The 22,666-nt window shown below is 48.8% G+C and overlaps 9 protein-coding genes across 9 annotated transcripts; 4 read left to right on the top strand and 5 right to left on the bottom strand.

Annotated features, from left to right (window-relative positions):
- Nucleotides 1-576: 576 nt before the first annotated feature.
- FIESC28_04908 (uncharacterized protein) lies at nt 577-1,988 on the bottom strand (the record flags this gene model as incomplete). Its single annotated transcript, XM_031159055.1, has 2 exons — nt 577-1,768; nt 1,927-1,988. The coding sequence occupies 2 exons, from the start codon at nt 1,986-1,988 to the stop codon at nt 577-579; spliced, it is 1,254 nt and encodes a 417-aa protein (XP_031016820.1).
- A 1,296-nt stretch (nt 1,989-3,284) lies between these two features.
- FIESC28_04907 (uncharacterized protein) lies at nt 3,285-4,463 on the bottom strand (the record flags this gene model as incomplete). The annotated part of the gene is made up of 1 exon (XM_031159054.1): nt 3,285-4,463. The coding sequence occupies one exon, from the start codon at nt 4,461-4,463 to the stop codon at nt 3,285-3,287; it is 1,179 nt and encodes a 392-aa protein (XP_031016819.1).
- Nucleotides 4,464-5,737: 1,274 nt separating this feature from the next.
- Nucleotides 5,738-8,261, top strand: FIESC28_04906 (uncharacterized protein; the record flags this gene model as incomplete). The annotated part of the gene is made up of 3 exons (XM_031159053.1): nt 5,738-7,653; nt 7,720-7,888; nt 7,941-8,261. 3 exons carry the CDS (start codon nt 5,738-5,740, stop codon nt 8,259-8,261), a joined length of 2,406 nt encoding a protein of 801 aa, XP_031016818.1.
- A 2,125-nt stretch (nt 8,262-10,386) lies between these two features.
- FIESC28_04905 (uncharacterized protein) lies at nt 10,387-11,317 on the top strand (the record flags this gene model as incomplete). Its single annotated transcript, XM_031159052.1, has 3 exons — nt 10,387-10,428; nt 10,552-11,216; nt 11,269-11,317. 3 exons carry the CDS (start codon nt 10,387-10,389, stop codon nt 11,315-11,317), a joined length of 756 nt encoding a protein of 251 aa, XP_031016817.1.
- A 1,005-nt stretch (nt 11,318-12,322) lies between these two features.
- On the bottom strand, nt 12,323-13,087 carry FIESC28_04904 (uncharacterized protein; the record flags this gene model as incomplete). The annotated part of the gene is made up of 2 exons (XM_031159051.1): nt 12,323-12,892; nt 13,085-13,087. The coding sequence occupies 2 exons, from the start codon at nt 13,085-13,087 to the stop codon at nt 12,323-12,325; spliced, it is 573 nt and encodes a 190-aa protein (XP_031016816.1).
- A 396-nt stretch (nt 13,088-13,483) lies between these two features.
- Nucleotides 13,484-14,922, top strand: FIESC28_04903 (uncharacterized protein; the record flags this gene model as incomplete). Its single annotated transcript, XM_031159050.1, has 3 exons — nt 13,484-13,679; nt 13,728-13,941; nt 13,986-14,922. 3 exons carry the CDS (start codon nt 13,484-13,486, stop codon nt 14,920-14,922), a joined length of 1,347 nt encoding a protein of 448 aa, XP_031016815.1.
- A 298-nt stretch (nt 14,923-15,220) lies between these two features.
- On the bottom strand, nt 15,221-15,981 carry FIESC28_04902 (uncharacterized protein; the record flags this gene model as incomplete). The annotated part of the gene is made up of 2 exons (XM_031159049.1): nt 15,221-15,324; nt 15,381-15,981. The coding sequence occupies 2 exons, from the start codon at nt 15,979-15,981 to the stop codon at nt 15,221-15,223; spliced, it is 705 nt and encodes a 234-aa protein (XP_031016814.1).
- An 873-nt stretch (nt 15,982-16,854) lies between these two features.
- Nucleotides 16,855-18,207, top strand: FIESC28_04901 (uncharacterized protein; the record flags this gene model as incomplete). Its single annotated transcript, XM_031159048.1, has 1 exon — nt 16,855-18,207. The coding sequence occupies one exon, from the start codon at nt 16,855-16,857 to the stop codon at nt 18,205-18,207; it is 1,353 nt and encodes a 450-aa protein (XP_031016813.1).
- A 739-nt stretch (nt 18,208-18,946) lies between these two features.
- Nucleotides 18,947-20,818, bottom strand: FIESC28_04900 (uncharacterized protein; the record flags this gene model as incomplete). Its single annotated transcript, XM_031159047.1, has 4 exons — nt 18,947-20,290; nt 20,396-20,431; nt 20,480-20,623; nt 20,690-20,818. 4 exons carry the CDS (start codon nt 20,816-20,818, stop codon nt 18,947-18,949), a joined length of 1,653 nt encoding a protein of 550 aa, XP_031016812.1.
- Between the last annotated feature and the right edge of the window lie 1,848 nt (nt 20,819-22,666).

Genomic DNA, 22,666 nt, shown 5'->3' with positions numbered 1-22,666 from the left:
AATGTTCAACGAGCATCTCGAACATGTGCGAAGGGCAACGTTGTGTATTACTTGCCTGCAAGACGTCGGCATCTCGAACACTTGCACAAGTCAGCCTAGAACCTGACGAGAGAAACCAGAAGCAGTAATCGATGCGACGTCGACCTAAACACGGGTATCTTGGATATAATCATGTGAAAGTTGTTGATATCTAAAAGTGGTAGGCCTGGGGTCGTTGACTGGCACATGGCTCACTCCGCGAGTCTGTAGGAGCACCAGAACAAACAAGTTATATCATGCCAACACTGGCAGTGCTATGTTGAACGGATGAACTGATTTGAAAAATCCTCACAGATGCCCATGACATGGTACTACGAGTCACTGCCCATCTATCACTTGAACGTCATCCTGTTAACTCAATGCATTGGTAGTAATCGATATGTCAATTCTATATTCCTTTCCATTTGTACCCGTCCTGCTCAATGTTCCAAGCATCCATGCCATTCAGCCGCTACAATCTCTACCTGTAGAACCACCTAGCCATACAAACGCCGCTCTAAACAGACGACACAATTCCGCTAACAAATGATCTCAAACTTAAGAATCTTGAACAAGAGTAGGAATATCATCAACCTGAGCCTCGCCGTTGAGAATAGCGTTGACGGCTGTGAACAGAGGGTACTCTGACTCGAGACCGCGAGCCTTGAGGAAACTGTTCACCTCTTCAGCAGTGGTGGTACCCTGGATCTTTTGACCGTTCAAGTCCTGTCTCTCGACTTCTTGGACACTGATACCCTTCTCAACAGCCTTCTTGGCACAGCGGAAGTTACGACCTCCGGAGCAGGATGTGATCAGATCTGCGACACCGGCAGATGACTCTGTAAAGGTGGCAGTGTGCACAGTCTCGCCAAAGAATTCCTTGCCAAACTTGACCATCTCCATGAGACCAACACGCATGATAGCAGCCTTGGCGTTGTCACCCCAACCTCGACCATCGACGAAACCAGCTGCCAGAGCAACGACGTTCTTCAACGCACCGCTCAGGGAAACACCAGCGACATCGGCAACCATCTGGACGTGGAAGTAAGGTCGGTGGAACAAGGTTCGGAAGCAGTCCTGGTCCAGAGGAGGGTAATCAGCGGGCATAGCGGTCAACTTGACCTTGGATGTTCGACCGCGGACGTCCTTGTAATGCATCTCGGGAAGCTCACCCATTGTTGGGTTAGGGCTACCGGTTCGAGGTGTAGGAGCTCTGCTGTTATCAAGAGCAGGAGGATCGTAAGCGATAGTTGTCTCCGACCACTTCTCCTCGGCGATTTCTCGAGCCAAGTTGGCACCACTAAGAGCACCGCAGTAAATACCAAGTCCATCACCAATCCACTCGCTGAACAAGCTAATGTCTGTGTCTGTAACGTTGACACCCTTGATACAGCTGATTCCTCGGGCGAAGGGAAGAATATGACCGTTGACCTGCTTGCAGACGTTTGCGATAAACTGGTGGGGCAGGTTGAAGACGAGGATGGTTGAATCCTTGACGGCGTCGCGAATATCGGGGTTTGCGATCAGGTTTGTAGGCAGAGGGATACCTGGTAGGTACTTTACGTTCTCGTGGTGCTTGTTGATGACCTCTGTGAGCTTCTGGGGCGCATCGCCGTTGGTTTCGTCATAGCATTTGGAGTCCTTGGTAATCGTCACTTCCTCCTCGTAGACCCACATCTGGACATCTTCCTCGAAAAGATCTTTGTGTGCTCGGGTGTTTTCAGCGACGATCTTGGCAATTGTAGAGCCCCTAATCAGTTTGTTAGTGATTGACTCGAGAAGGGTGTACAGGTGGGTAGCAGAAGAATTGTCCCCCAAGGCCTGAAGCTGATCCAAGATGCCAGATTGCTTCATCTCTTAGGCTTTCGGAGGCCAATTCTTCTGACACCTTGATGGTATAGGTCATACCAATTGCCGGATCCCACGATGGTCACCTTGTGCTTCTTTGAAGGGGCGCCTAAGCTCGCCATATTGCTGAATGCTGCGATAGAGTAGTTGCGTGTGCAGGAGGGTATTCTCAAAGGTTTCTTTACAACAGAACAAGAGCGCACGATAATCGAACGAAGCATAAGAAGTAGGTTTAAAAGAACAAAATGAGAACAGAACAATTGAAAAGGCGGGAGTTGGAAGCTTTATGACTGAGGGAGGGGTCGTTAGGGTCTCAGAAAAAATGGCCGCCGAGGAGCTAGAAGACGGAATAACTCAGACACGTTTGTAAGTCTGGACCGGTATCAAGTGGGCTATTTTATTCTGGCGCCTCGAGCTTTACAGGAGTAAGGGGTCAAGCTAGAGCTGATACTGGACCAGCTTTCCAGGTTGTTGAACAATGGAGCAAGCCACAATGACGCATGGCAGAATGGGATGCGTGATACCGCCTGCTGCAAGAGGAAAAGCGTCCCATCAAAACCCCATTGATATCCGTGATAATGGAGCTGAAGAAATCTCGACTTCGGGGTGCCTTATTTTGCGCCGAGGGGTCCTTTCACATGCAACACACACATGCAAGCTGTGGTAGTGGTTAATACAGCTGCAGCTCAATTCTAGTTGTTTTTTAAACTATGGTTCTAATCGCAACTTCATACACATACTCTACTTACTGGTATACATGCACCTATAAAGAACTCGGCCTTGATAGCTTCAATTACATTAATCACATGAAAACAAGTGAAAGAATCTTTTTAAGTGGGATTTCACATGTCGAACAAAACTCCAAGCAAGGATACAGGGGCAACTCTGGGATCTCCGGGGGACAAGGGGCGATAATGCATGCATCAGATCCAGGAACGGTACCGAGCCAGGGCCCCGTTAATGACCGCGGGCCGATCCCGGTCGCGTGATGGCACATGTCGAAGACAAAAGTCAAGATCATGAGTCTAAATCAAATGATAGACATTGGAGTTTTCGATACTAAGAGTCTCCTTATATCACAGTCAATTGCTGCCGAGGATGCATCGTGACGTTGGTAGCACACTCACACTGGTGTATACTCAACAACATGTAGACGCTATCATTTACCCCAACCAACGTTTCGTCTCACCCATCCCTTTTATCCGGAACAAGTAATAGTATATCAGCACGATAGGGACTGAAGCGTAAAGAGTATGCACTAGATTAAACGATATGTCATTATTCAATCTGAATAAGGTTGAGATACATATCAAATGTAGACTATGGATAGCACAATACGCAAAACAACAGTTACTTTTACTCCCTTTCTGACACTGCTTTCTCAGAGAGATCCTACACAATATTGACCCAAGCTAGATTCATTTGACATCATTTAACAATGCTGCCTTCTCCTCATCTGCAAATGGATGGAGATCAAGCATTCCACCAGACATGGACCGGACCCGCGTAGACAATTTTCTTGTATCCTTCTGTTCAGTTCTCTCACCATCTCCAAATACCGGCTTGTAAGCATTGTCATAGACCATCCAGGTAACATTGAACATCACGGTCATGGTAACTACCAACCAGCGAGGTGCTTTACCATGCTTGTCAGCAAATATCTTGGACAGCGTGACAACAATGAGAAAGAAGAGGCCGCTGGAGAAGAGAAACAGGAACGCTCCGATTCTCTGTCGCAAAGTTGTTATGGTGTATGGCTGTAGCGAATGCAGCCAACGCTGGTAGTCTTCGGGGAGTTCGTGTTCCTTGGCACCGTCTTTGATGAGATTCAGGTAACGAGCACTAGCTTGTGCGTAACCAGGCTCACGTTGGGGGCCAACCAAAAATCGGTACCACCAGTGCTTCTTGCGAGGATCATCTGGCAAGTCTTTGTCGGGAATCTGTGGTGCAAAGAGTGTCCTGGACATGAATGGTCTGGGAATTTCCGGGTATGGCTTCTCAGGGATGGAGACCTTTGGAGGCAAGGGGATGCAGGGCACGACGATCTCCTTGTAACCCGCTCCAGCACCCTCAGTGCGAATGATGGTGCCGTAATCTTCCTCCGTCACTTCGTAAACAACACCCATGAGACCTTCATCCCACTTCATCGACTCCGCGTGTGGTGGTTGCGGTGGGTCGAAAGGTGGAACCGGTACCTTGGGAGGCAGCTTTGGCTTCTCAGGAAGCTTTCTGTAATCGACATTCGCAAAGCATGGCTCTCGATAAGGAATTCCAGGAAGATTAAATCTGAGTTCCAACGTAGGTACTGAAACGTTTACTTGTGAAAGCGGACGAATTCCACGCACGCCCAGGAACGTCTCAGCTGCAAGGTTGGATCCATATGCAAGATAGAGGTAGGTCTTTGGCGATGGATTGTCGCGATTGGCGAGATAGTCTTCAGAAGCTTGCGCTAGTCTTTCGGTCGATGTACGAGGGATAGAAGCAATCGTTGGGTACTTCTTCGGTTCGGGCCGTTGCGTAACGGCGCTGACTTTGCGTAGTACAGCGGCGGTTCGACATTTGTTAGCAGCTTCGCTGGTAGCTGTTTGGTTGGACATGACGCTTAGTGTGAAGCTCCAGCAGCAGCTGTCAGCTTACAACGAAGTGATAGGCGGCGCACAGGTGTCGCGGTAGGGGTGCTGTCAGATATGCGAAAACAGAGCCTGTACTCCGTAAACTATCGTGAGATAAACGAGAACGAACTAGAGATCAACTCGAGAGATTCGTTGGATTATAGATGAAAATGTCCATAATGGAATAGGTCATAGATCAAAGCGGAGCGGAGATAGAGTGTATCTCCACCACCAATTGCTGAATAATGCGACGCGCGGGTAGTGACATGGATGCTGTTGGCTCGACCGAGAGTCCGCAGTAAAGTCCGCTTGTTCGTTGGTTCGTCGGGGGAATCAACAAAGCAAGCTTTGATAAATTCCGGACCATCGGGGTTCGCACGATATAATCCGCCGACTGCATGGTTGTTGTTACCAAGCAATGTCTAGGCAACGGGTTTCGTAGGTTTGGACTCAATTTGGAAGTAGAACAGACCTGCTAATGCTCAGTACCATCCATGCCATTGTATCTATTCCGCCGTCGGTCGTCCGTCTCCATAATGAACAGTGCAGTCGCCAGCGTGTAAGTCGTTCCAGGCCAATGGAAGCAGAGAGCACTCAGGTGGCAATGAGTCTCAGGGTATCAGAAGAATTGACTCAAACCCCTAAGAGATGAAATAATTTGGTCACTTTATGTCGACTTAGGTATGTTTTATTATAGCCTTAGAAGATAATTCTTCCGTCATCCACCTGGCAAGGTATCGAAATTCTAGGTTCATCAAGATGGACTGGTATTTCTGAATTGTAGCTGCAATTCGCTTGCAGATTCTGGGACATTGAATTGAATTTGAAGAGATGCAGGTTGCCTGAATCGAAGTCTCCCGCCATGCAAGTCAAAGTTCACTTTCGCGGATGTTGCTTCCTGCCGCTCCTGCCATGCGAGGCGAGAGTTCGGTCGCTGCCTGAAGGTTTTGGGAAGGAGCCCGCAGACTTTCGCGGATACTGCTTCCTGACGCTCCTGCCTATCGTGCCTGAAGGTAATAACACTTGAAAACTTTCAACCTCAACTTATAAATTCTCCATCTTTCTCTTCCACCATTTCCTGCTTTCTGGTCGGAGACTTGCAACATTTCGCTATCGCTATTCCCAAGATTGCTACTCTTCGGTGGTCTCTCATGTCGAAGCACAACACATTCTGAAGAAGTGTAAGTCAGAGCAGTCCAGCAAACAGTTGCACCCTCCACAGCCTGCAATCACTCACACTTTTCAAAGTGCATACCGTCATGCCGACGACGCGAAAGGGTGGGAAGCCTAATCAGCGTGCAAGAATTCAGTCACAGTCGCTACAGATTGGCCAACTCGAGACTACCCCAACAAGCCGTCACCTGCAGTCTCGTCGAGTGGACGATAAGCCCGACCCTCCAAGTGCCCAGCAACCACCACAAGCATCAGCAAATGAGTACGAAGATAAAATTGACGATGCTGATTTGATAGTCTTGAATGATGAACTAGACGTTCCAAAAGACTTTTGGTCCGAAGCTGCTTCCACTCATCGAAGCACACCTGCTCCAGAAGCAGGCAGAGCCCATTTCGATAGTCCTTCATCGGTTATTGATGACTTTTCGAGCCTGAGATCGGGTTCGGGGAAGCTTCCTAGTACACAGCCTTTGCCATCACAGTTGGTGGCAAGGCCTGAGGCCAATAACTACGACTTTTTGGAAACAGCAACCACTGCACGACGAAGTTCGCCGGTGCAGCCACACAACACGCTATCACGAGTCGCTCTTGATAGAGCCTGGGAGTATCCTAAGAACAATACTGTCCCTGAACTACCAGGTACCATCCCCGATTCATATCAGGTTCCCGAGCTAGACGCCATGAAACACTTGCCGGAGAACGAGCTATATGATGCCACCCCGGCATCAGAAGAAGAGCTCCAGGATGCTCCGAAGCAACCTCAGGTTACTACGAAGTCGAAGCCACCACAAAAGGCTGGAGCGAAACGCAAGGCTACGAAGGGTGTAAAGAAAGCCAAGGCGGCCGTCGAGATTTTGGAGGAAGAAGTTGGACCAGCTGATGAGGAACCGTCCGTTTCTCCCTCTGAACAGCCTAAACCGAAACGCCAGAAATTGGGGAAGACTTCTGAACAAGTGCAGAAATCGCCTGCCGTACAAACACCAAAGTCAACCGAAGCAAAGGGAAGCGTAGTGAGGCGCGGCAAACAAAAGTTCAAGCCGGCTCTTGAGTTTGATGAAAAGACACAGCAAGTCATTGACAAGTCACCAAACCAGTCTGGACACATGTCCATGGTAGAAAGCATGAGGCAAGCACATGCTGCTTCAGTTTCGCCTATTGAAAGCACCAAGAAGTCTACCCCTAAGCCTAGAAAGAAGCCATCTCCCCGAGCTGTTACAAAGGCGGCTCCCAAGGCTGCACCAAAGCCATCCCCTAGGGTTACAACAAAGGCTTCCCCAAAACCCTCTCGAAAGGCCGCCGCCGTTGCTGCTCGGCGCATTACGCGCCAGTCAGCTCTAGCAGAAGAGTTGACCCAGCCGAGCTCCGAAGAAGTCATTTCTCCAGCAGTCGAACAGGCAGAGCCTGTCACCAAAACTTCGGATGCGGCGACAAAGAAGACAGCAACAAAGACAATCGTGAAGACGGAACCTTTATTGCAACCTGCGAAAGCTCAAGCGGAGCCCAAGGGTATCAACGATACTCAAGGCTCGACCGAGAATCCTATTCTACTCTCTAGCGCCGGTAGCAGTTCATCATTGTCTGATGCTGGTGACTTTGTTCCATTCAACGATCAGGCTGAGGTTCCACCAGTAAAACAGGCCACTGCACGGGAGAAATCTATAACTGTGAGAGCCGACCCGAAGGAGCCCCTTTTGCAGAGAACCAACCGTCCGCCGATTAGGATTGGCCCAGGGGAGGTTCTGTCAGCTCGAGATGCCAACATGCTTGCCCAGTACAATGCTTCCAAGGCAAATACTTTGAAAAGAACTGCCACTGCACGAGACACTCTCGTCGATACTTCTGCACCTCCTCGTAAGACCATGAAGCGATCTCGAAGCTTCAGTGTCAGCCGAGCAGGTAGCCCACTGCCTGTTGACGCGACGAATCCTGTTGAAGACACAAGTCCGATCTATGAAGAGGAAGATGAGCCTGAGCCTATTCTTCCACATACTCACAAGCAAATGTCAGGACATAGAAGGTCCCAACGCCTGCGGGATCTTGCGGACTAGCAGTCCCCGTATCCTCAGAGCAACGGTCTGCAGCAAGGCTATCTCTCAGGTCTGGCAGCTGCAAAGTCAATGCCTGCAAGAACCCGAGTGTTGGTAAAGGAGAAGCCAAAGGAGAAGCCACGTGTTGAACCAACACTGCCCAAGGATCCAATTGAGGAGGTGGCAGAGGAACTACACGGGCACGTCAAAGTACGTCTATCTCCGGATAAAGCTATATACATAGTACTTACTTACGCTGCAGGCCATGTTACATCGACTTCAAAGCAGCGAGCACATCATTTATCGAGCCGCGGATGCTTATCAGAAGAACAGTATCGATGGCGTGGAAAAGATCGGACGGAGATACGAACAGGAAAAACGGATTCTTAGCAAGACATGGAAGCGGGATGGTGATCGGTTTATTCGTGGCGCACGGGCAGCGAGGGCAGCGCTGGACAAACAACGTGAATTGCGGGAGGAGGTTACCCGCCAAATGCAAGAGGCGGTAGCAACACGCCAGCATCTATATCAAAAGGCTATCACTAGTTTACACGCACTCCAGGGGCAGTTGACTCAAGATTAGATATATTTACTATAGGGTATTCTATCAGTGTCTAATAAGCTGAACTAGCTGCGGGTCTATGATGTCTGTCTCACTCTCCTCTAAGCCTTAGGCTACAGAAATAAAGCAGCTTAAGTGCCGACCTAAGCTAGCATAAAGTGACCAAAGAATTTCGTCTCTTATGCTTCTGGGGGCCAGTTCTTCCGATACCCTGAGGCCTGTCCACGATGCTTCCCAATTCCAGCCTAGCCCCAACGAAAGCGGTAAAATCCCCATTTGTCCGTCTCCCCGTGAGCTTGCTGTCACCATCTCAAACCTTGAATTGTTCCGTCTCTTCTTATCTGGATCATTAAGATCGCTTCACGACTTGCCTATAGCTGACATGTGAGCAAGTAATATCATCATCGCAAGGGTAAAACTCAGTAGATATTATCTGTCGTATTAAGCATACCCAGGCGTAAATTTTGCGCCTTGACCAACATGAACTTGACCCATCAAACAGTCTTTACATCCCTGTTGAACCCTGATTTTCGTGGAGCAGGGTACCAGAAGAATTGACCGTCACAAGCATAAGAGACGAAATAATTTGGTCACCTTATGCTGGCTTAGGCTGGCATTTAGACTACTCTATTTCTGTAGCCTAAGTCTTAGAGGACATTTCTTCTGTTGCCCACCTAGATGATATAACCATGAGATAGCTGAGAAAGAGCATTTACGTAGAGATGCTTATCAGTTACAAGTCTAGAAAACCATCACGATTGGACATCTGTCGATTACTCCTCTAACGGCGTGGCTAGTGATGTCGTACTGGAGTAATTCATCCGGGAGGCATCCGCGTCTGTTGGGCTGAGCGGAGTTTGGGGAATGGCGATGACGCCGATGGTCTGGTTCGGTGGGTGACGTAGGTCAATCCTGTGGCGCGGACGGTGTCATTCCCAAGCCCGAACCGAAAGCGCATCATTCATTCATATAAGAGTCAAGACCTTGCTTTTAAGAAGCTTGTATTTTTAATTTTAATATTCGGACTCATATTCGCATTCATCGCTTTGACATTGACCGTTTCACTCTCGGACCTCTTACTTACTTTTTTGAATCACGCTTTCTTTTTTGAAACTCGAGTGGCATGATGGGTTCTGATGAAGCGGGGCATATTTCTACGCAAGAGCATGGGCACGGGTAAGTTTTGACTGTTTCGTTTTGTGTTTCGTTTGTTTGCGTCTAGAACAAGTGTTCATCATCCTTTGTTTGGGTTCCGTCAAGTGATGGTTACCAACCTCATTCACTTCATCTTCATTGTCGTCATATGACCTCAGCGTGCCTCAGACGAAGTTAGGTCACTTTCTACCTAAGAGACGAAATAAGAGGGTCACTTTAGGCCAGCGTTTAGGTTTCTTTATCTTGGTTCCTAAACTTTAGGACATCGCTGCCTCCGTCTCTTACAAACAGGGGGCCTCCAGGGCACTGCCGCTAGTGCGCAGTGCCGTCCTGCCCCGCATTCGCCCGGACAAGTCTTGCCGTGGACCTCCACTGCGACCGACTGTTCTGGCCTGGTCGCTTGCATGCATCAGGGTATCAGAAAAATTGTCCGCCAAGAGCATCAGAGACGGAATAAAGCACACACTTTATGTGAATCAAAGACGGAATTATTGTCTGTTCATTTTTGACGCGCTGACTGGCCGATTTTCCCATCTGCTGAGCCTCCCGCGCGTCCGCAAACTACGCAGCAGCACTGCCCTCGCCCCAGTCTTTTTCCTTCCTCACTTTTTTTTTACACCCCAACCATCTCTCTACCTTTCTGTTACCGGTTCGCGACTTCACTTTTGTCGCTTCACATCGCACTTTACCTCCTTTTACAACTTCATTCTGTTTGTTGTAGCAACATCTTTCGCGGTCCCAGTTTGTCTACATCTTCTAACGCCCCTGCCTTCATAGCCGCTTGCACGGCCTACTCAACTTTCGGTCTCGCCGATCACGACCAGGCAGCTCAAGCTCGGCTGACACTACCGATTCAAACTTAACCGCAACAAATTCCGACCACGAGGCGACTCCTGCAGATTCGACTCAAGTTCAATCCCCCGAGATCACACCTCGCTCTTCAACATCATCAACTTCATCTACATCATCATCCTCAAATAGCAAACAAAGGATGCCGTTTCGTCAGAGGATGGCCCGCCACTTTGGCGATTCGGTATGTGCAACCCCGCATTCTCTATGCGCAATGCATTCCTGCGATTGATGCACTCGTCAAGATGCGCGTTGATCGACTACATGGAATGCGTTCTAGTGGCGTACATGCTGACGCCTACAATAGCTAGCTCCCGAGAAACCCTATCTCAGCTACTACGATGTCCTGTTGACAGCGGAAGACATCAAGGCTCTCAAGCATGACTGGTTAACCGACAACAACATCGCTTTTTGGGAAGAGTATCTCGAGCGCGAGATACTTCCTCGGTATCCTCAAGCTCGTATTGTCCTACTTCGTCCTAGTATGACATTCCTTCTCATGAAGGAACCGGACACCCGATCAATCCAATCCGCGCTACCCGATTTCTCAAAGGTCACGCATATCTTCCTACCCATCAACGACAATCGTAACGTGAGTGTCGCTGAGGGTGGTAGCCATTGGTCGCTGCTTCTAGTCTCGACTCTCGATGGTGTGGCTTTTCACTACGACTCGCTTGGTGGTGCCAACTACTCCGAAGCCAATGTGGCTACGCGCAAGCTTGCCAACATACTCGGACGACCCCTTCGATTCATCAACCTCGAGGATTGTCCCCAACAGGAGAACGGCAGCGACTGCGGTGTCTTTGTTTGCCTTTTGATGCGCCATCTCCTCGTCAAGCGCCTTCTTTGCGCTAACGCTCGCGAAAAGGTCTCGATGAGTATGGGTGGCAAGATGGTCGATAGTTACGGCGGCCGCAAAGAGATGATGCGAATAATCGAGAATTTCCGTAAGGAGGGCGAGCGAAGGCGATCGTGAGTGGACCCCATATCTGATTCTGAAGAACGTATCTAATAGCCAAGATAGGAGAAGCGCCAGCCCGTTTTCGAACAAGACACCGCCGCGGATCGAATAGAGAACGGACTGCTACGGCTCTTGCGAAGAATACGAGGAAATTTTACGACAAATTATGGATGACATGACCGCGAGGGGTATCACTAAACTGTCCAAGAACGCTCAGACGAAGAGATCCCCAGTCAAGCAAGAAGGGAAGAAGTCTGAAGAAAAGAGGTTCTTTCCTGACCAAGGTGCAAATGAGCCAGTCACTGCACCAAAGACTCCTCCAAAATCAACTTTGCAAAAGTCGATTTTGCCTCCTTGGGCTGGAATGAGAGACTTTGGACGCCCAAAGAAGAAGTTCTCACCAGTTTACCACCCAAAGTCAGCTCCAACTGTGCTTGGTCCCCGCGCATTCTCTGACCGAATTGTCAAAGTGCCTCGGATTCAGTCGAGTTATTCAACACCCGTCAAAGGCCGGGGCAAGCGGTCTTCCAACACTCCAAGTCCAAATCGCAAGGCGGTCCAAACATGATCCACTCACTGTTCCACTGTTCTACCAATGTAATGAAATCCACGAAATGAGTTCACGGTCGACTTGGTCTTTTTTTTCTTTTTTGTCTCGTTTTTTTTTCTTTCTTTTTTCTTTCAGCTCGCGTTTGCGTTTGCTACGGCGTTGGTGGCAGCGAAGAGCAGCGGGGGGATGTGGCTGTTTGACAACAAAGCGACGAGATGCTGTGCTCTTATGCATTATGCTTTTATGCACGATGCTCTATTCTTATCATTTATGATTTTATTCCCAGATATCTATCAAGTAATGCAAGGGATTTGCCAGTTAGCGATTGAGGCGTTGGGTCAAGACAGGGAAAAAGATACAGCATCGAGTGCTGGTTTTATACCATATGCTATGAAGAATAATACATTGATACTCATATCGTATGAACTGTGATTGTGAATTGTCAAATTGTGAATTGAATTGTGAATGAAGTCAACTCCTGAACGCCCAAGTATCTATTAGCGATATCTCGCCTTTTGACCAGCACTCCCAGATCATGCTATTGGTATCTTTTTCTCCCTCTCCCGTTTACTGCTTGTCAGCAAAAGCAGGGTTCTGCTCCATTGTGGAAGAGATATATCCTCTCAACGCCGCCCACCGATTAGCTGTCGGCGCAGGCGCAGGCGCATCCTTCTTCTCCTCCGCCATCCTCTCATCCTCAACACTATTCTTCTGCTGCGCCGCCAACGTCGCCATATTGACCCCAAACCTCTCCATCTCGCCCTTAACAACCCTCTCCTTCTTCTTCAGCGCACCCCTCTTGCTCTTCAAACTCTTATGCCTGATCTTGCCCTGCTGCTCCGCACCCGCCTCCTCAAGCTCCGGCAGCGCATCAGCGAGACTGTCGAGTGTGGTAGCGAGTTTCTTGCTTGGTCGGCGGCGCTTGGCGGATTTTGAGACGCGCGCGGATTGGATGCGGGATACGAAGGAGGAGTGCTTGATCAGACGCTTGTCGCGCTTGGTGGAGAGGAAGTCGTCTGTTACGGCGGCGTCGTCGCGGAAGACTTTTTGGGGCGCTTGAGGGTGGATTTGACCTGTTACGCGCTGGTGGCGCAGGGTTCGGGCGGAGGGCTTCTTGAGGCCTGGTGGTACAGGAGCCTGGATTCGTTAGTTAAATTGTTTCCAGGAGATTATTGAGAGGGTAAGGTAGGTGTCAGAAGAATTGTCTAAGGCTTAGACGACAGGAATAAAGTGGTCTAATTGCTAGCCTAAGCTCGCATAAGATGGCCAAAAATTTTCGTCTCTTGTGCTCTCGGTGATTGATTCTTCTGATTCTTAGCGAGGACGTACCATTTTGTGCTGTTGTGGTGGAGGATGTATGGTTGATGCTGGATTGGAGATTGTTGGTGTTGAAGATTTGATGGAAACATTTTCGGTGAGTGGCGCTTCACCGAGGTGGTGGGGTACACCGAGACGTTATGGAGGGGCACTTTGCTGTTTGACTTCGTTATCGAGACCCTGGATTTAATGGAAATTTAAACTATTTTATTGTTCTTAGGTATCTTACGAAACTAGAATGTCAAATTGAACGCTGAAGCTTAGTGATGAACCGAGGATCTCATGCGAATGCGCTCGTAGAATTAGTGACTCTATTCACCTTTAGTGGGGTTGGGTTGGATCTTCCTCAGATGATGCTATCACGTAACTTTGAACTTACAACCCCCATCCTCACTCCATCACCCCGTGAAAATGGAGACCATCGATAAACTCAGGAGAGAAATCGCAAAGCGAGAAGTCGAGCTCGCAGACTTACGCTCTCAGCTCGCAGCAGCAGAATCCGAAGCACGCGAAACTAAGACTGAAGAGTCATGGAAATGGCCTCTTGAGAATCACGAGTATGAGCGCTATAGCAGACAGATGATTGTTCCAAATTTTGGACTTCAAGGTAATTTCACATTTCAAATATTGTAGAGCTTTATGCTGATTGTGCTAGGTCAACTGCGCTTGCGAAAGGCCAAGGTTCTACTCGTCGGCGCCGGAGGTCTAGGTTGTCCTGCTGCTGCATATCTCGCTGGCTCAGGTATTGGAACGATTGGTCTAGTTGACGGCGATGAAGTCGAAGTTTCGAATTTGCATCGTCAAGTTGCGCATTCGACTGGTCGGGTAGGCATGAGTAAAGTGCAGAGCGCAATTACTTATCTTAAAGAGTGAGATACCCCCTTGTATGAGGATTTTGAACTAACTGATCAAGTCTTAACCCGACGATAACTTATCATGCGCACAATACCCATCTTACGCCTCAGAATGCGCAGGACATTGTGTCTGGATATGATCTTGTCCTTGATTGTACGGATCATCCTACATCTCGCTATCTCATTTCGGATATTTGTGTTCTTCTCTCAAAGCCTCTTGTTTCAGCATCTGCGTTCCAAACCTCTGGTCAACTTATTGTTCTCAACAATCCTCCTGGCAAAGGACCTTGTTATCGTTGCGTCTTTCCCACGCCACCACCACCTGACAGTGTGGTGGGCTGTGGTGAAGGTGGTATCATTGGACCTATTGTTGGTACTATGGGTGTCCTGCAAGCGCTCGAAGCGATCAAGCTGGTTTCGAGAGGCGATCTTGAGATTCATGGAGAGGCAAAGACACCGATGTTGTTGCTCTTCACTGGAACCTCTGACACACCTTTCCGATCTGTGAGGATGAGAGGAAAAAGAAAGACATGTTTCGCTTGTGGAGACGAGAATGGTTTGACGCTGGACGAGCTCAAGACGTCAATGGATTATGTCCAGTTTTGTGGTGTCAGACAGCCGGTCCAATTGCTCAAACCAGATGAGCGAGTGACGGCAAAGGAATACGAGACGATATCAAAGCCAGGAGATAAGGAGGCTTTGTTAGTGGATGTTCGAGAAAAGGAGCATTTCGATCTCTGCAACATCTCGGGTTCGATCAATATTCCCATTAGTCGCTTCATGAGCGCTCGTGGTGAAGCTACACCCGAAGGCTGGCCAAGCGATGTATCACCGTCTACACCTATATACTTGGTTTGCAGAGTTGGCAACGATTCTCAAATTGCGGCGCAGAAGCTCAAGGATCTGGGATTGGGGAACGAGCGATTCATTGGTGATATCTCTGGTGGATTCAAGTCATGGAAGGACACTGTCGATCCTACTGTGCCATTCATATAACCATGCGTCAGGTCAGAAGAAGTGGCCGAGAGCATAAGTGACGAAATAATTTGGTCTCTTTATGTCAGCTCTTAAGCTGTCCTATTTCGTCTCTTAGGTTCCCAAAAGACAGTTCTTCTGACACCTGCCATGAAACCAGATTGAAAGGAAAAGGGATAGTCGATTGGATAAGAGATTTTAATGATATACATACAACGCCCGCGTTATCCGGGCTGCAACACCGGCTGAGCCATTACATCCATCGTTTTGCCATAAGTCAACAAGACTCGTAATTTAAAATGAGTTTCTTTTTTATGATTTATACAAAGTTGGCAGTCTTCTTTTTGTTGAATGCCTTTTGATCTTTTAGCCATTGGCGGTATCCAGCTACACTAGAGATCTTCTCGCCGTAGAAATCAGGGACTAGTAAAATGACGTTAGTTTTCTCATGTCACAAAATTAGTCGAGAAAAAACTTACCAGGGTTGCTGGCGCTCGAGTTGGTGGGGTCAACTCGGTTCTTCTTGATGCGCTCAAAGAATTGAGCCTCCTTCTGCGTCATTTGCTTCTTCCATGTGCGGTTCAGGATATAAAACACCTGGTTTCCCATGCTAGGTCCGCTCAACCATCCGAGTCCCGAAAACGCGAGCGTCATAAGTCCCAGCGTCATGAACGGATCGAGAGGGATCTGAGAAATAATCGGTTCCGCGCTACCCGTTGACAGAAAAACGGCTCCTGCGCTGCCGGCGAACATGCTGTTGGTGATGGAGAAGAGGAGCTGGTATCGTCGACGCTTGACTCGCATCTTGAAGAAGCTGTTCCAGTCCAGAGGGGGAAGACCGTTGTCGTTGCTGGGCGCAGCTCGAACGGGTTCGGGCTTAGCGGTATCCGAAGCGCTGCGGGCAAAGGCCTTATTGATCGAAACGGCGGGAGTGAAATATTGCTGTCGGAACGGCGAGCGCGAGGAAAGACATGATGCAGGACGAGCGGCAGAGATGGTAGTCGAGAAGGAAGCTTTCGGGTTTGAGCGCACGAGACCAGTTGCAGGCGAGCGCAAGACAAAAGTCTTGAGCGAAGCCATATTGAAAACGTTTGTCGAGATCAATTGACGAAATTCAATTAATTGATGATGGAGTGGAGATTGAAAAGTGTCGTTGTGCCGTCGGCAATTTTTGGCGTGACGTGGGGATGCTGAAGCTCGGGTAGAGCTGTGTTTGTGATCTCATGGCCGATGGAAAAGTTGGGCGCTTGCTTAGGCGCGACTAAGCGCTGCCGCGATAGAAATTCAGTCAGAAGAGGTATAGCCCCGCCTACCCTCTAATAAGTCAGACTATATAGTATTAGAGGGTAAATAATTTATAGAAAGTTATTAAAGGCTTTAAAACTAGTATATATAGTAGGTGTGCTAGCTATAGCGCAATTAACTATTATAATAATAATATTAAAAGAAATATTAATTCTCTTGCTTTTATCACGACTCTTTACAGCTATTTCTTTAATCTCTTATTTTGTTTATCTTCTTTAGCCTATGTTGCGACCCTGGATAGCTTAGTCATTCTCTGGTACGGCCTTTAGAGTCCAGGGTCCAAATCACCAACCTCTGAAAACATCCTGCGTTTGAGAGCTTGACACGATTGCGACACAACGAAAAGGCCTGCGATAGTCGCACGCTATTTCAGGCGCGGATATTCTTGTTTGTATTATTTAAATGGTTTAAGCGCTCTATTACGCGCTCGTGATTACTTCCTACACGACTTGGAGCTGGCGACGCGGATCACTGAGCTCGACTGGAGCGTCTCAGGTGGTAACATACGAATTGTCCTCCAAGGCTTAGGCTGCCGAAATAAGGTAGCCTAAGTACTTGCCTGAGCTCCCATACGGTGAATAAATTATTTCGTATGTTATGTTGTTAGCGGGCAGTTCTTCTAACTAACACCCGACCAGCGCCGACGCGATGGATTCCATTCAAGATCAACCGACAAAGTCTCGAATAAAAGTATGTATTCCCGAACGACCCAGGGATTACGTGCCTGGCAGCGGTCCGCCGTTACAACCGATCAGCTTGCTTCCGCCGAAGGACTCAACAGCTTATATACTTGAAAGAATCATCCTACCTTCGTCGGGTTTGGCTGCGGATGGAACCCCGTTACCTAGAAGGATGACATACATCGTGACATGGAGCGATCTGCCCGCGGCGCAGATGTTAGTACCTGCCATGGATATTCTGGATTACGTTTCGCCGCGAGAGTTGGAAGAGTGGGAATTCAAGAATACGGAAGAGCAGATGGAGAATGAAGCTATACAAAAACAGCAGGCCCAGGCTGGCGAAGCGCCTAAGAAGAGACGTGGACGACCGCCCAAGCACAGCAAGATAGAAACTGCTGTTGTGGCGCCGGACGAAGAAGAGACCATGGTGCGCGGTGCAATGACGATACAAACGCCGGCGAAAGACAGGTTACAGGACTTTGAAGGGTTGTCGGATGAAGATTCGACACCGGTGGGAACGTTGCAATGGGAAACGACTGGAGAGTCTGCAACTGGTGAGTCAGTTGGGACGCAAGAGCAAGGATTTGATGATGGAAGCGAGAATTTTGACAATACACCCGTTGCGCAAAGCATGCTACATCCTGTGAGCAAGAACCTTTTCAATGGCCTACCCAGTCTACGACCTACACTCGAAAACAAGTCGAGTTCACAGCCCAGTATCTCGCAAACACCAGTACCTCTGCCACCGCAGGCCTTCATGACAAACTCGGGAAAACAGAAGTCCGTTGCGGCTGGAGAGGAGCCCGAGGCGGAACTTGATGCCGAGCCTGAGGTCGAGCAGGCCGACTGGGAAGTCAAGCGCATCGAAGACATGGAGATCTACGATGTCGAGGGTGGCCAAGTACGCTATTTCAAGGTCCGTTGGGAGGGAGACTGGCCACCAAACCAGAATCCCACATGGGAGCCTGAAGACAATCTCCCTGCCCAACTCATTCGCAATTATCTCAAGAGGGGAAAGAGAAAACGTACTGAAAGCAAGACGCCGAAAAGGCCAGCTGCTGCACAACCGGCTGTAGCACCTTCATATCCTAAGAAAAAGTCCATGAAGCAAACGACACTATCTTGGGGTGTCCCTGCGAAGCAATACAAGAGCGTTTCCGAAGCCTTTGAAGGGTTTGAAGAGGATGAGCTTGGTCTACCACCACCAAGGGAGACACCAGTTGAAGAAGAGCAAGACGACGAATTATTTATCGTAGAAGAACCGCCGGTAAAGAAAAGCCGCATGAAGACATGGATTGGCAACAGTCTAGATCTCACTTGAACATGGGATGCAGAGGTGTTTTATTTACGGAGTCGATGGGAGCATTTTTTTACATGGCGAGGCGTTGGTTATTATTGAAAAGTTATTCACGGCGGACATAGCATAGAGATACCCATGATTATTAAAAGACCTGTTATTGACTATCTCCCATTTTCTCCTGTGTCCATTTCTGAGATGCGATTCCTGATGAGATGTCCTCTTGGGTCCTGTAATATCCTTCGTAGATGTGATCTTCGGTTCATCAAGCCTAGTAGTCAATCATCCAGTGGTAAATTATCAGTGTCCATGGTCATCTCGTTCTGCTGGAGGTTCCAAAAAAATGGGTGCATTGAATTGTTGTGTCGATGCATCGTGCATGCATATCCTTCATGGATGTGACGTTCGGTTCACCAAGCCTAATAGTTAATCATCCAGCGAGGTCAAACATCAGCGTCCATGAGCCAACTCGTTCGTTCGTAGGTTCCAAAAAGTGTTGATTCGTTGTTGTATAGAAGCATCGTGTAGTTGTTCTGGTTCTTGAGACACCTGTACTAGGATAGATAGCTTTTGGATCAACACTCCTAGTTATCTATTCGCTCTAGTAAAGGTAAATCTCAGCGTCCATTAGCTGTATCGTTCTTCGGTAGGTTGCAAGAAAATGTGTAGATGCATAGTCTGCATTCGGACGGCAAGATGTATTGCGTGTCGAGTAGGTATCGCCTGCATATATGCAAGGCATAGGTAATTGTGTCCGTAGGTATTAGTTTGATGTGTCAATGACATCCTGGACGAGATAGGGGTAGACGTAGTCATAGATGGTCTGGGCAGGTGCGGTAGCTCTGAGGATATTGCCAGCGTACCAGGGAGGGAGACCCTGACGTTCGTTCTCCTCCCGTCTCCAACTAGCAACCTCGGCGTAGGCATAGTAGCGACGAATGTCGAAGCCGGTTCGCTCCGTGAAGACATCCCAAAAATGGGCGTACTGTTCGTAGAGAACTGTTCGGTGCTTGAATTCGGCTAGCCCCATACCTCTCTCACGGATGTAGGTGTTGGTCGCTGGGTTGCCGCATGAGTAGATGGTAACATCCACAATAATGTAGTCAACAAGGTCCAGCCTCACGCTAGCCTGAATCATAGATCGAGGCACTCGTCGAGTCTTGATTCGATCCTCGAAGACCTCCATAAGCTTGATAGTTGTGCTTAAGCTTGTCATGATTGTGCTGGAGTTGATAGGACGGCGTAGGAATGGTACTTCAAACGCCCCAGTTGGGACGTGTTCCTTAAACGTGTTGAAGATTGGCCGATTCCACATTGCTTCTAGTTCCATCGGGTATACGTGGCCAACCGTGTGCATGAGTTCATGCAACGCAGATGTAGGTCTGTCAGATAGAGTCTCGCCTAGCTTGAGTAGAGATGGCAATGTTCTGTAGCGACTAAATTCGCCTTGGGTGATGAATCTGACAAAGCGGGTAGACTGGCGCAGGTTTGTGAACTCGATATTGAGCATTACACCGAGTATTTCCTCATCTTGGTCTGGGTCGTAAGTGGCACGGATGATATGCTTTACCCCGAACTTTTTGAACAGAGCCCAGATAGCTTGCTCAGGGAAGTTGGGTACCTTGATCGATCGCCCTGAGAGACCGTTGTCTGGCACGCCAAGTTCTCTTGGATGGTCGTGGGTTATGGCGTTAGACGGAGTGAGGATTTGCTCGACCGTGACCTTGTGATGCAGTCCTCCGATATCGATGAAAGAGAGGCCATTCTTCTTGACCTCTTCAACATAGGCCTTCGCGGTCAGAGGTTTGCTAAATTCTACCATCGCTGCCATCTGGCCAGGAGAGGCTCGAGAGCCCGGTTGTTGGTAGAGGACGATACTGACAAGACCGCCCGAGCCCATGACAGCATCCGCGATCTGGATGATAGATGTGGAGCCAGGAAGGCCAGTCAATGTTACTCGGCGAGACGATGTGGCAGCATTGGACATTGGAAAAATCCAACCTTCGCTCTTGTGAGAACCGGAAGTGCAGGGGAACTCAAGTCCCACCCCCTGAGGGGGCTCCTCGACAGATTCATTCACCAGATGCTGGGATGACTCGACGAACTCCTAGTTCGACATGTTGCTCTCAGCAGGTGATGGCGGGCAACGTGGGAGCTCCTTCATGACAGGTGAACCCATTCGAGAAGAGATGGCGGATTTGAGTTCAAGGACCATGTATCGAGGAGGGACGATATCTCCACTTTCATCCTGTCAAGATGTTAGCAGAGTTAATCAGAAGAGGATGAAAGTAGCCACCTGCTTTCCACGGAGGGCGACGATTTGTTCACGAAGAACTGAGAGTCTAGCATTGTTGCGGTTGAATTCTCGAGAAAGCTGGGACATTTGGGCGGTCTCATGGGTGATGTCCCGACCTTTGTCAACGGCCTCAGCGATCTCCTCCTGAGATGTGAATTAGTATCAACATTCCAACCCTGTTTAGACTTGTAGCAAGTTGATTTCGCTTACTTTGAGATCTTCCATTCCGTGCTTCTGGACTTCGCACAGGCCTGTGAGGCGCTTCAACTCATCGGCGTTCTCCCTGAGGAAGATAATTTCATCCGAACTAAGGGCGGGCAGAGACTCTGGGGAACACATTGTTGTGCTGTTGTGGTGATAAAGTTAGATGTATGAAGTAGGTAGAGTAGGTAAATGGTTGAAGGTGAATGGAAGATGGTTTGCGATGATGATGTAGGAGGGAGGAAGAGGAAGTGGGAGGGAGGGAAGAGGAGAATAAATACTCAGGGATGTGGGGCCACGGAGACCCTCAAAAGCATAAGAGACGGAATCCTTTGCTCACTTTATGTAGGTGACCTAAGCCTTAGGACAATAGGTTCTTCTGTTACCCACCTTGGGGGGCTGGGAGCAAGGGGCAGCAACAGGCAAACGGTAGAAGAGACTTGTTGGAGTGAGGACGGACGAGGGGGATGTCGGAGATGGGCGTGACAGTGACTATAAAACAGTCCAAGACGCGTCTACCAGAACTCCTGGCCTATAGGAGATGGGTTTCAACAAGGCTGCGGAGACTAGCTTGCGGGTGACCAGCTGGCAGGCAGGTAGTAACGTTACCGTTGATGTCTCTTGGAGTATGGACCCAGGGAAAACCGTAGTTGCTCGCATAAACAGATTCTTTGTAGACTTGGGAACCAAAAGCTGATCGGTTTGATCAGGTAAGGAGAGGTATTCGGTGTGGGGAGATGCGATGAAGTGTTTAGAATATTTTCATCCAAGTAGCAAACTGTACTGGAGTCTCAGTATCCATTCATAGTTGTGATTGTTCTGATTTGGTATTCATGTTCCTTGAATTAAGATAGTGTACGCTGGACTCTTTAATTTCGCAAGTGACTATGCGTTCCCGTCCATGAAGATATTTGGGTCCACACTGGCAGCCGTGCAGCTATCACCAACGTGCAATTTTGTTGTTTTGATTCATGTAATTTTTCGACTCGTGTTGGAATTCGGTCCAGTCACTACTCAGTAACTCGAAAAACACAGACTATTACCACTCCTGGTTCTTGTGAGTTCCCTTCCGCTGAACTACCAACTTTGTACAAAGGGAGTTGCAGAAAAAGACGCCGGCGGTAGCAGAGATGTACATGACACCGCCAACTACCCCTGGCACGACAAGATGATCAGACTCGCAGAGGCATGCAACTACATGACCTCCCCTTACGGCCGAGAGCTCTGCTACTTGTGCGGTTGGATGTAGAGGTAATCCCTTTAGCTCACTCTGAAGCACATCCCGAGACCAAGCTGACCCCTTGCTGCGGTAACAGTATCACAGACTTCATCCGTGGTGTTTATCACACGTCGAGTACACCCCAAGTCGAAGACCCTACTATGCAGCGAACGTCCACGACGACCATCACATCGGCTTACTCTTGCGGCAGCACGAAAAGCTGCATCGTATACGGCGGTAGATCGATCGGCGGCACTCGAGACATCCGCTTTACCCATGATACCATCGCGGTGGTCGAGCAGGAGAGAAAGATCGTTGAAGCATAGGAAAGGGACAGGACTACCATCATCACCAGGATGGGCCATTCATAGGAACACTGACGATGAACAGATCTTCGCTCGAATGAATACCCATTGAACACAGCACACAACAAAGAGCGCCTTGGCTGTTGACCCTACTCCCGAACACCGCCGCTGGGGCTTACTCCTTGTTCGACAGTTGCACAGACTATTAGAAACGCCATACTACTTAGTAGAGACAATGAACATATCATTAAGCCCAAGCGCTTTCTGGGAAAAGCCATAAGCCTTCCTGTTAGGATCCTACTGATCAGATCTACACCTAGGCTCTTTCAGAAGACACGGGTATGCCACGAGAAACCATTGAAACACTTGCGTCGACAGAAACAACACTTCGCGGTAACTACCGCCACAGCGCTTAGAGATCGCCAAGCACATTGTGTAGAGTATCTGGGAGGTCATACCTTA

Source organism: Fusarium coffeatum, assembly GCF_003316985.1.
Source record: "Fusarium coffeatum strain FIESC_28 chromosome Unknown BRIP53273_contig_107, whole genome shotgun sequence".
Lineage (NCBI taxonomy): Eukaryota > Fungi > Ascomycota > Sordariomycetes > Hypocreales > Nectriaceae > Fusarium > Fusarium coffeatum.
The sequence above is the reverse complement of the archived record's forward strand: the minus strand, read 5'-3'. Positions and strand labels throughout refer to the sequence as shown.